Source organism: Alligator sinensis, unplaced genomic scaffold (genome assembly GCF_000455745.1).
Source record: "Alligator sinensis unplaced genomic scaffold, ASM45574v1 scaffold678_1, whole genome shotgun sequence".
Taxonomy (NCBI): Eukaryota; Metazoa; Chordata; order Crocodylia; family Alligatoridae; genus Alligator; species Alligator sinensis.
The window spans coordinates 2,150,457-2,162,602 of record NW_005842006.1 but is presented as its reverse complement, the minus strand read 5'-3'; the positions used below and the strand labels follow the sequence as shown (position 1 = coordinate 2,162,602).

Genomic DNA, 12,146 nt, shown 5'->3' with positions numbered 1-12,146 from the left:
TAGGGCAACCTTCAAAATCTACCCCAAAATAGGGTAAATATTCCATGTTTGCCTGCTAGTAGATGCTGCACTGAGGCGAGCCTTGCTCAGATGTATGTATGTCTAATCTATCTATAAAACAGAGAAAGGTAGTTTGGCCATGTTCATCTGAAGTCAGGCAGAAGGCAGGGTAGAAATGCACCTTATATAACCTATCATGAGCAAGAACTGACAGCATCTGATAAAATAGATCTTGCACATGAAGGCTTATGCATCTCTGATTTAGTTTGTCTATACAAGGTGCACTTCTACCCTGCCTTCTGCCTAGCTGTAAGATTACATGTTGTGCAGGGATACATAGCTGCAAGAATCAGTCTTAAGTTATGTGACAATATATATTTACACTGTAGCCAATTTTAGATATGTATTTTGGTGTGAAATGAGACAAAATAGTAGCAATTATTTCTTTTTCAGTACTGAAGTACTGAAATGATAGATTTTAATGAGTATTGCAAATCCACTCAGAAGGATATCTACATATTACAGAGCAGTTTTAAGTTATGTCAAATTTCAGTACCAAAGAAATAAGTTAATTTGTAACACTTTAAATGCTATTTTTCACTATCAGTTGAATTGTAACAAGATGTTTTTGCAGTACTAATGAATGTTTATTTCTCTCCCTGCCCCCCCACCCCAAAAAACCCATTTTCACAAACTGTCCTCTCTCTTTGATTGATTCCAGTTGCATAGAAACTGTTCCAACTAGCTGTATACTCCTTCAGTTCAGGTTTTATTACTGATGCAAATTATATTCTGATAAAAGGCCGTATCTTGGAGGTAATACCTAATGCCTCTGTTAATAGCACATTTAGGTCAAATAGAACATTGAAGGTTGAAAGTAGAACACTAAGAACTCAAGTCAGGAAACATAAGTTTTTAGCTGAATGTATACTGTTAATCTTCCCCCGTGTATATACAATATGCTGATCCTTAACTTTGCCATCACATTATCATATTTACTTGAATGCAAGACACGATTTTTTCCTCCTATTGGCATGGTAAAAAAAGCTCCTCGTCTTATAATCACATACAAGGAAATTTTACTAAATATGTGGTCTGTTGTTAAGCTGCTGCCAAAAGCAGCATTTGCTCAGCAATGGAAACCAACTGTGAAGTTGTTTAAATGCAGCCAACACTAAGCATGATTATAAAACACATGGCCAACATTGGGTGAACATGCTGATGGGAACCTACCACAAGACTAGGTTAGTGTAGTTCTGAATAAGGCATATGGTAGTGCCCATTACGCGTAGTCCCCCTCACCACTAACTCTTTCAAGTCATGGTGAGCCACGACATTGCTTACAGTTCACCTAGAATCCCTTTGTTGGCCCTTCTCTCAGTCTGGTGCATATGATTAATGTGGCCCCACCCTCCATGAAGTAAAGGCAGACCAAGTTGCCCTGCGCCTTATCTGCATATAATTTAAAGGATCCCTGATCTCATGACAAGAAAACCTGGTTCCACTTGTGAGTGGGGGCGCTAATTAGCACATGGATACTTTGTGAGGGGTATCTGGAGTACACACACATACATATTGAGCAGTGCTGAACTGTAGGGTTGCGATGGCTTGAAATGCTGTTGACTCTGCTGGAGCCCAGCCCAATGAACTATGTGGTTAAAAAATTGGGAAGAAGCAGAGAGCAAAGGGCTACCTGTACCCCCAGATTCATTTTCCCTGATGTAGCAGTAGGAAGGGAACAAATTCAAGGCAAACTTCCAATAATTAGACTCTGTGTCTGGAAAGCGATAAACAAATTTATACATTTTCCATATATAGAACCTAATTATTGGGGGCGGGTCATTTTATAATCAGGGTCACCCTTTATTCAACTAAATATAGTATTTCTCAAATACAGTGCTGCTTGAGAGCCCTCGACAAATCTATCATTTTTAGCACTGTATATAGTTCTGTGTAGCAGAGAGTTAAGCCTGTCCCCTGGGGCACTCCACTTGATACTGGCTGCTAATAGACATTGATCCATTGATTTACTGCACTTTGAGCTCTGCAATCCCGCCAGTTTTCTATCCACCATACTTCCTTAGCTCATCCAACCTGTACTTCCTTAGCTTGCTTACAAGAATGCTGTGGGAGACTGCTAAAGTATTATCACATCCACTGCTCTCCCCTCATCTGCAGAGCCAGTCATCTCATCATAGAAGGCAGTCAGGTTGGCCAGGCGTGACTTGCCATTAGTGAATCCATGCTTGGTGAAACAATAATGCCATCATTGTTCCCAGCTTCTGTGTAGTTTCCCACTTTGTCACAGACTATATCATGGACAGTGGTTTTGCCATTAGTTTCTGAAACAGCCTTGTACAACATGAGTAGTCATCATGATAAATGTCTAGATACAGCCTATGAATTTCTTACACAGACATTGAGGGAGAGATGGCAAATGTATTGCCTTGAGGCAGCTGATTTCTGAAGAATTATCCTAATTTTAAAAAGAGAGAAAACAGAGAGAACTGTTACTGCTGATGCTCTAGTTATTAAAGTTAATGTTAGCAGAATGTTCATCCATCATTTAGCACCTGAACAGCTCTGGTAAATTATCTTTGAAATCAAACTTCCCTTCTAAATCCTTAAAGCTAAGGTTGCTTCTAGAGAAACTGTGCCAAAAAGGATCTTTTAGTAACTTCCTGACAGTCATGTCTAGGAGTGTCTATTTACCAAATTTAGTTAACTGCTAATGGCTAGCTACCTAAGTAAACACTGATATTTTTATTTGAGAATAAATATTGATTGAGAGGAATCTTAAAATAATATTTAATGGGGTAATAAGTTGAGGTCTTTAAGCTTTTATGTACATTCTGAGAGCTTGATTAGATAGATATATTTAGAGGGATTTTATTTTTAATAATGCTTTAAAATTCATGTGTTTAAAATTAACATTTTAATGGATAGACAAAGTTAGAAGAAAAGGCAAAAGAAGAAAAAAAAAAAGATAAATGTTTTCCTGAACCAATCAGGAAACAAAATTTTGCCTATATAATTGGAGTGAAGCCTAGAGCAGGTAATACTATTATTGGAGTGCACAAACTAAGTAAGGTGTGCTCATTTTGCATATCATTTGTAATCTAATGAACAACTATCATTCCATAACTTACTATTGTTGAACTTTGAAGTGGTATAGACTGTGACTTCACACAGTAGTTTTCAGACATTAGATTTTAGATTCCTCCCCTTTTGTATAACAATCTACTTCCATCTTCATTGTGATATTTTTACATGTTTTTGTATAATACAGGACATGTAGAAATTTTTCTCTCACATTTTTGTTACTAATTTTTTTAGTTCTGGTCCTCCACTTCGAATCGTTCTTCACTGATTTTTTTTCTATACTGTATATTTTGCGATAGCAACAGTAAGTAATAGGGACCTGGGTCTCATCCAGCTATGCATGTGGTTACTACTAACCATGTAAACTAACTAAAAATCTGTAAATGACAATATACAAAAGTCAATTGGGTAACTATTTTTGAAAAGCTGGAAATAATTCATCTAAAATATTTTTTGACTGACAGTAGGCACATATTAATTTGTCATTTTTGGATTTTCTATATGCTTGTGTATTGCCATTATAAACGTTTTTCATACATAACCCACGTATAATGTTTGCTCTAATATGGCTGTATTTTTTTTAAAACCTGAATCTAGTACTTTTGTCAGCTAAAGTAACTACATAATTGCTCAGATTAACTGCCTTCAAGAGAGATGCACCAGGAATGAATTTGGCTAGGATATTGTAATTAAATATATTCTGAGAAATATGTCAGAATGACAACAAAAATCATATAGTATTCTTTATTTTCCTGTGCTTTTAAACATTTTATTCATGCCTAAATAATTGTGCAGAACAGTATTGTAGTATCATAGGTATTAAAGATGAAAAAGCCTGATCCCATCCATCATCTTATTAGTGTAAGCTTGTCAAATTAGTTTGATTAAGTTTTTAAATATTTATCAAAGGCAAAGTGTGGATTTCTGGTGAATAATTGTGAGTACTGTGATGAATTAATGCATCTCATGGCTGTTTTATGTAGAGGTTCACAATCAGGAATTTGTATTTTTCCACTGTATATTTGGATAAGAAAAAGAGTTCAGTTGTTGTCCAGTAAAGCCATTAAGTATTTTGCTCTATAACAATTGAATGTCCTGATATTTCCCTAAGTTTCTCATTGCTGCTGTTGCTTTTAATAATTTAAAAGTAAGCAGACCAGCTTCCACACACAGCTCATCAAGTTTCTGACTGTCAGTTTAATTGGGGCATTGAATTGTGACAAGGAAGAAGTGGTGAACCTTAGCCTCACCAGATGAATGGCAACTTTATTTTCTTCAGATTATAATAATAACTTGCTGTAGAATAGCTCATAGAATAAATGATTATCACAATTTAAGTGACAGCTTTTCTTAAAGGTCAAAATTTTAGCCCATGTTGTTTGATCTAATGCATGTAAGTTAAATGTAGCAAACACATGCAGGGTGCATGTATTCATGTGCTTTACTGCAGAGCTGACTAATTAGCTCCACACTCAAGTGTCACTACACGTGCACAGGTATTAGGGCACAGTAAATTAATTAACTGCGCCGTAAAATAGTACTGTCGGGGACAGTCCCTGACAGTACTATCTTACGGCAGAGTCATTTACTCTGCCAAAATGCATGTGTAGATGGTGACGGGCTGGCTAGGGCATGAGAGTGCTAAAGTGTTGCAGCTGCCTTCTGCCTAGCCCTGCACTTCAGCATCCTTGTGCACCAGCCAGCCCCTCCACTGCCCAATGCTGCCACCCACACCCTGGGGTCTGACCCTTTTGAGCCTGCTGTCAGCCCAGGGCTGTTCCACTCTGATGCAGCATGCTGCTGTCCTTGGTGCATGTGTAGACGCTGCGCCCGGGACTAGCTGACACGGCTCTGAGTTTATTGCTGCACATTCATTTCATGTGTAGATTCAGCTCCTGCGTCTAAAGATGATGGCAGACATTTACTTTCTCTTCTGAGGTCTCATTTTCCTGTAAGTGAGCATTTTTCCCCTTCCCTGCTTTGATGTTTAAGATCCTGAAGTAAAATCCATTTAATTGGGTTTTGGGAGGGAAAAACCTCCTAAATTCTGGATAGTAACGTAAAGTTTTACTTGTTCATAAACTAGAGACCAGATTTCTTTTCATTTTTATTTTATTTTATTTTGACTGTTGTATGAGCTATCAGGTATTTAAATGAACTGAAAAGACTTGGTAGATCTTATATTTAATAAGAGCTAGCAGATGTGCCTAAAACTTGCAGCTTGGACATCAAGAACAGCAAAGGGCAGTTGTCTTGTATGGAACTTTAATCTTTTAAATTGAAACGTTTAAAAAAATCCTATGAATTAGCTAAATGGCATCTACATGCCACGTAGCGATTTATTAACCTAGAATCATAGAAAATTAGGATTGGAAGGGACCTCAGGAGGTCATATAGTCTAACCCCCTGCTCAAAGCAGGACCATCCCCAACTAGATGATCCCAGCCAAAGCCTGGTCCAGCTGGGTTTTGAAAATCTTCAAGGATGAAGCTTCTGCCACCTCTCTGGGTAACCTGTTCCAACAGTATTTCTAGAGTATAGTACTGACTTACATGAGCATTAATTTGTTCTAGTTTATTAAAGTAAAAATATCTAGAATATTATATATATGGACATATATGGGGTGTAGAGGAATAAAAGTTCTTGTTTAAAGTTAACCTTTTTTCATATCCAGTCTTTTCATTACACTACTTACCATGAAATGTGAATGCAGAGAACCATATGTGCCAGTGGTTCTCAACCTTTTTGAATTCAAGGCACCCCGCCATAACTTTTTTGTAAACTGAATGGCACCCAGTTTCAAAAGCTAATTTATTTATTGCAGTGTTTACCTCCTTGCAGAGAGGCCAGGCAGTGGGGGCAGGGGACTGGCCAGGCAGAGATCAGCCTGAGCCCGAGTTTATCTGCTTATCTCATAACATCCTTCAAAGGATCTGGCTGCACTATGGTTGAGAATCACTGATGTATGCAAAGTATTTTTTTCATGATGACAGCATTGCACTTTGGAATATTTTTATAAAGTGTGGCCCATATTAAATATCAAACCTCCTGTTGCAGATTGCTTGATTTGGCATTTAAAGACTGGGATTGGTCATTTGATGATGTTGATGATATTGATGATGATGATGATGACAATGTTTTTGATTTCTGAAGAAGTAAAAGGGGTAAATTGAAATAGTGAGGAGTGAATTGTTTGCTTTTTTAAAAAAAGCATGCTGTTTGGATTCTGATTCTTAAAGCTGAGAAAACAGGAGATCTCATTTTAATATTTTCATACATTAAAAAATGAGATTCTGGTCAGTTTGAAAAATATGTATTTTCAAAGGAGCCACTTTTAAGCCTAAATGAGTCTTTGCCATTAATTATAACTCTTTCTTCAAAATTCATGTCTGCCAGCCCTACTTGTATGGGAGAAAACTGAAGCAGTGGTAGCACTGTTAATCTTTACAAATAAGAATTGACAAGCTCATGAGATCACCTTTACTCCTCAAAATTGTTTTATTTGTAGTGTTGAAGATGTATCAGTTTTCAGTAAAAATATCCTTTTAAAGTGAAATGATTTGTTTATGGCTAGCAGACATGAAATCCACAAATCTCTATATTTTGTTTTTTCTACCAGTACTGTGAAAATACATATTTATGACTTGGCTTTCCTTTGCAGTGCTGTGTTTTTGGAGTTTCTAACAATGCACCTGAAGAAAGCATAATAAATTGCCTTTGCAATGTAGTGATTTGAATCCCTTGAATGCTATAGTAAATATACAGCAATTTCATTTGTAATTCAGTGAAATGAGTTAGTTGTTAATGAACTGTAATGTTTGTATTTGAATTGCTTCTTGGAATATGCAACCTAAGAATAAACTATTAACTGGAATAGTTATATTATCTTATTGAAGTATAAATGTTGTCTTGGGAAATGTGTTTAATAATCTCATAAAATCAGTATCGTGTTTTACATTGCAAGACCAAATTTTAACCAAGTGAATATAGTAGATTGGCATCAGAAAATAATAAATTAAAATATTGATTAATTATTAGGTGTAATTTACTTTTATAAAAAGGACTATGACAGCTATAGTCAGCTTTTCTGCAGCTGTGTGCTTCATTTACTGAGTAATTCTGTTAGTGATATAATGTGGCTGTCCTTAAATTATACTACATTTGAGATTGTAATGCATAGGGAAGCAATAGTTTTAATAGAGTGCTGCCTACTGCAGATGAGTAGCATATTTTTCAAGTGTGCAAAAGCAGTAAATAAAAGTTTAAATAAAAATTCTAAGCAAGTTTCAGCAGATTGAAATGTGTTGCATTTCCTGAACAAAACTCTCTTTTCTTCTTTTTCAGCTAACTGCCTTCTGTGAATGCAGTCACAATTCAAGGTGATAATTTTCTTCCCATTAAAATAAGACTGAAACATATACCAAAATTTATTAAAATATATATTTTCCTGAGAGACTGTACTCTATATATCAGAGGTTTACAATTTTTGCTGCAATATAAATTACTAATCTCTGAGGGTTTTCCTGTAATCCCTTGGGGTGACCGATCAAATGAGGAACGGTTAGTAATAGTATAAGGATACTTTTAGGTAACCCATTAGACTTTGTTTCCACAAAAGCTTTCTTGTCAAGACACATACATGCACACTACATTTCATACAGGATTGAAAAGAATGAAAATTTAAACTGAGAAGATTCACCTTTTGTAGACAGATGTCATTGGCATGTTTGCAAGAATGGGAGAAAGATCCACCAAGTGGTATGGACTTTCATCTTCAAGAAGTGACCATTATACTGTGTATATATATTGTACTGTAATACTGCAAGAGGGTTTTAAAAAAACTTTCCACTTTATTTTTTTATGCATATTAATCAGATACCATTACTTACTGCAGTTGCAACTATGCACTTGTACAAAGCCATAATGTTGAAGTTTATATCATCCATACATGTTTATCAAAAGCTGCATGCCGGTGTTAAGCAGCTAGTATAATGAAAAGTTTGAAGTATATACTGGTTTCAGTTATTTCATAATGGGCAGTTCTGTTTTACCTATCTGAATGCCTTAATTTAATTTTTAAGTTCTTTGCCCATTCTCTATATTTAAAAAAATGAAGAACGTTTACCAGCTCTTAGGACACAAATTTGCTTTGTGGCAGAAAAAATAGTGCACTATTTTTACACATAATTATATCAATGTCAGCCAATTTGAATGTATATTGAATGGTTCTGAGGGAGGGGGAATGTATTGGTTACAGAAAGATTAACTGATAGTATTGGAACTAATATATCTTTCATGTGTACATGTAACTGGCCACCCAGCCCTTTTTACAAACCCCAATATTAGTCACTGACTTTATATTACCCTTAATTAAGTGCTATGAAACTTCATTTTGCCTTGTTTTACATGCTCCTAGATATGTTTTTATTTCTGGAAAAAAATCTGTGACTATTTTTACATTTCACAATACAATACCCAAGGACTGTCACAAACTTTAAAGGAGGCTGGAACATACTGTAGATGTATTTTAAATTTAAGAATCCAGTTCTCTAGCACATAGCTGTAGGGATAGAAAGTATTTCAGTAGTGTGTTTTGAGAACTTATAGCTGGGAAAGAGGGCCTCAGAGACATTTCATCTGATTTTGTTTTTTACTTGGACTTGTACAAAAATATAATTTATGTGGGCTCATTCATGGTGTGTTCATAACTATCCCAGAAAATGCATGTTTTATACAACTACAGTATGCTATGTTAAACATATTGACAGTAAAAGAACTATGTAGCTTCCTCCTTGGTCTCTCTTTTATATATATATTATATATATATAGTGGGGGGTGGTAATTTAAAATAGGATCTACTTTTTCAATGAAGGAAGACATTTCACTTCAGCTTTTTTTAGAAACAGTGTTGAGATGTTTGGAAGGGTAGAACTATAACTTGTATAACACTATCATGACAAGTGGACTTTGAACCCCATAGGTAATGGAAATATATATAGTTATTTTTTTATTTCTAATATGGGGTAATGTACCTGATATGTCCTCAGCTTTGTTTATGCACCCTTAATTTAGTGTTGTTTGTGCATTCTTACATTCAATACTAAAATGGGTAGATCATTGCTGTTAAAGAATTAGACCTATACACAGCAAGAGTTGTTTATCCTTTCCATGCTTGTTTTGATTTACATAAGTACAGCGTGTTTTTAGGTAATGCATATTTGCATATAAAACAGTTTAAAAATGTATACAGTAAAACTGTTTCCATTCACTGAATGAGTAAATATTTTATATATGAGATTTTGTTATATTGTGGGAAGTTCTATCCTATTCTGAATTGGAGAAATATATATATATATATATATATATAAATATATATCTATTTTTAAATAAACTACTTGAGTAAGGTAAAACAGTTCCTCAACTTGGGAAGCTGGTAATTAATTGGAAAAAAAATATATATATACATACACACGGAAGACAAGAAGTTCGACAGTAATGGGAAAGCTCAAAGAAATCTGCATCAAGTGGATGGTGCCTGTACATTAGCAGGGATTCAAGAGCTGCGTAGGGCCAGAGCCACTCCTGTGTCTCCATTGAAATGAGTACTGGTTTTCCTATTAAAGGGAATCTCCAGAAGTACATTTTCCAGGAAAACGCTTAATTTTAAAAAAATTACTTTTCCTTTGGCTTTGTATGATTGGGTCTCTAATTTGGGGTTTAGTGTTTTTATAATGAAACTTAATCTTTGATGCTGGCAGCAGCTTTGATGCTTATGTTCACCTCTACCTATGAAGGTATATATATTATATATAGTTATATATACTTTAAATTGCATTTAGTTTTGTCTTTGCAAGTAACCAGTATTACTATGACATTCCCCAGTTCTTCTTTGAGTTGCCATATGTATGTTCCACTATCGATGCAGACATTCTTTGGGCATGTAAGCTCAGAGACAGTTTTAGTCAGCAAAACTTGTATGATCAAAGAGCCCTGCCACTCTACCTTGCACTGAGGACCTAGCAGAGCATGCCTGCTAATACCCCCTGTTCCTCTTAACTGCCCTTCAGCTTGAGATGGAGCTTTTTGCTGTTAGCCAACAGACTACAGTAAACTCTTACTTCCTTAAATGTTAGTTGATTAGACCATTAGAGTTCTTTTTCTTTTCTGTTGCTTGTAAAAGAAAAAGAGAAGATTCCTTGGACCAAAAATGCAAGAATGGATGTTGAATTTGCCTGGATTTAAGTATTGCCTTGAAATGATGGGGAACCAGATAGCTGTTAAGGGCCTTTACTGTTTGGGAGAATCTCTCAGCTTGGCAAAAGCCTTTCACTTGCAAAGCCTGCAAAAGCAAAGGAGATAAATCTACTGATTTACCACCTAGACAAATTAATGGGGAAGCCTTGGTCAAGGAGAGTCTTTTTTCCAGGGGACCTCCGGAGAACTCTAGTTAGCAATCTTCAGCATCAAAATTAGACCATAAACCCTAGAATCTGAGGTAAAGGATAGGAGGAGTTCTAGGGGTAGGTTACCCATAAGAGACTCTTTTAAAAAGAAATCTTCAGCCCTGTGCTCATTTGCTAATGAAATTTCATGGTCTGGAGTAGTTTTTAACAAGGCTGCAGACGCACAATATGGAAAACATACCACCAAAAGCATCAGGCTAAGGAGCTTGCAAATATGGCACCAGAAAAAGTCCTCTAGCCCTCTGGCAAAATCAGTCTTTGTACTTAGACAGCTAGCCACCAGCTTAGGACACCAACACAAATGAAAGGGGAGATGATGACCCCACCACACTGTCTAGCTTTAGAACAATCAATAGCACTTGCCAGATGGCTTCACCAGACATGCTGTAAAAGTCTGAAACTGCTATTGTCTGCCTTCTTTGATAACATTGAACTCCTGAAGATTTTCTCTTGGCAATGATGCCATTAGCAATGTTCATAAAAATAAACCACTCATTTTCACTACCTCCTTGTCGATGATAAGACAGCCAGGGTTCAGAGTGCTCTGTCCACCCTTCCTGATTTCCACAGGGAACCTGGAGGATCATCCCAGGACACACATTGGTATGTGAGATGCTCATCCCATGGGCCATGTTTTATGGTATCTTGACTTCAGAAGCCTTGTGCATCCATGCCTGTGTGGCCTTATTGACCAGGGCTCCTTGCAACTGAAAGATAAACTACTGAGATGGGTCTCAAGGGCTCTAGTTTAATGGCCTGGGCTGTCCCATATCTCTTCCTGGCTACACTTGTCTCCAGGGAAGGAGGACACAACCAGGTTCACAAACCAGATCACAGACATGGGAAGCCCTATTCCAATCTCTTCCCCTTTCTTGTTTGAAGTAGTAATTCCCCAAGCCCATTGTTTGAGCCAATGGCAAGCTGTTCCCTGCTTTGTTTATCTTCTTGGTTACCTTCTTGATTGTTATTACCATCTTGAGGTATGCCCCCTGATGCTGTCCCTCCAATTCAGGTTTCCATCTGGACAAGGTCTCTCTGAGCACTCCCCCGAGTTCTTGACAAAGTCTAAACAGTTACCTAAACCAGTGGTTCCCAACTTTTTTTTATACTGCGGCCTTGTGGGAGCAGGGTGGGGTGCACCGAGCCGGCTGTTTCCCTCCCCAGGGCTGCCCCACCTCGCGGCTTTAACCCCAGAAGCTCCGCTTTAACCCCAGAAGCTCCACTTTAACCCTGGAAGCCACTTGCCTGGGTGGACAGATGAGGATCTGAGCAGGAGGCTTGTGCCATGACCCAGCAGTCAACCCACTGTGGCCCAGTACCGGGCAATGGCCCGGTGCTTGGGAACCTCTGACCTAAACCACTTCTTATTTTACCCAAACCTTGTTGCTCTATACCCTGGGTACAAGACCTGCCTTGGCCTATTTAAAAGGGACAAAAACATGTACTTAATTTCCTAGACTCTTTGTTTCTGATAGTAGAAAGGATGAATGGCAGGGTAGTCTCTGCCCAAAGACTTTCTAAAAAGTTTGTGAACAGTGTAAAGACATGCTATTAAATAGTAAAGGTGCAAGCCCTACAACT

At 37.0% G+C, this 12,146-nt stretch overlaps 1 protein-coding gene across 7 annotated transcripts in view; it reads left to right on the top strand.

The window, feature by feature from the left end:
* ROCK2 (Rho associated coiled-coil containing protein kinase 2) overlaps window positions 1-8,890 on the top strand; it is a 167,361-nt gene extending 158,471 nt beyond the window's left edge. For 4 of the 7 annotated variants that reach the window (XM_025201837.1, XM_025201832.1, XM_025201835.1 and 1 more), the window contains 2 exons: window positions 6,160-6,266; window positions 7,447-8,890. In XM_025201837.1, the coding sequence (XP_025057622.1) occupies window positions 6,160-6,253 (94 nt within the window). In that variant the 3' untranslated portion in view covers window positions 6,254-6,266; window positions 7,447-8,890. Of the gene's footprint in view, window positions 1-3,336; window positions 3,407-6,159; window positions 6,267-7,446 lie in introns of all 7 variants that reach the window. The other 3 variants (XM_025201833.1, XM_025201836.1, XM_025201834.1) reach the window with 2 other exon arrangements.
* The last annotated feature ends 3,256 nt before the right edge of the window (window positions 8,891-12,146 follow it).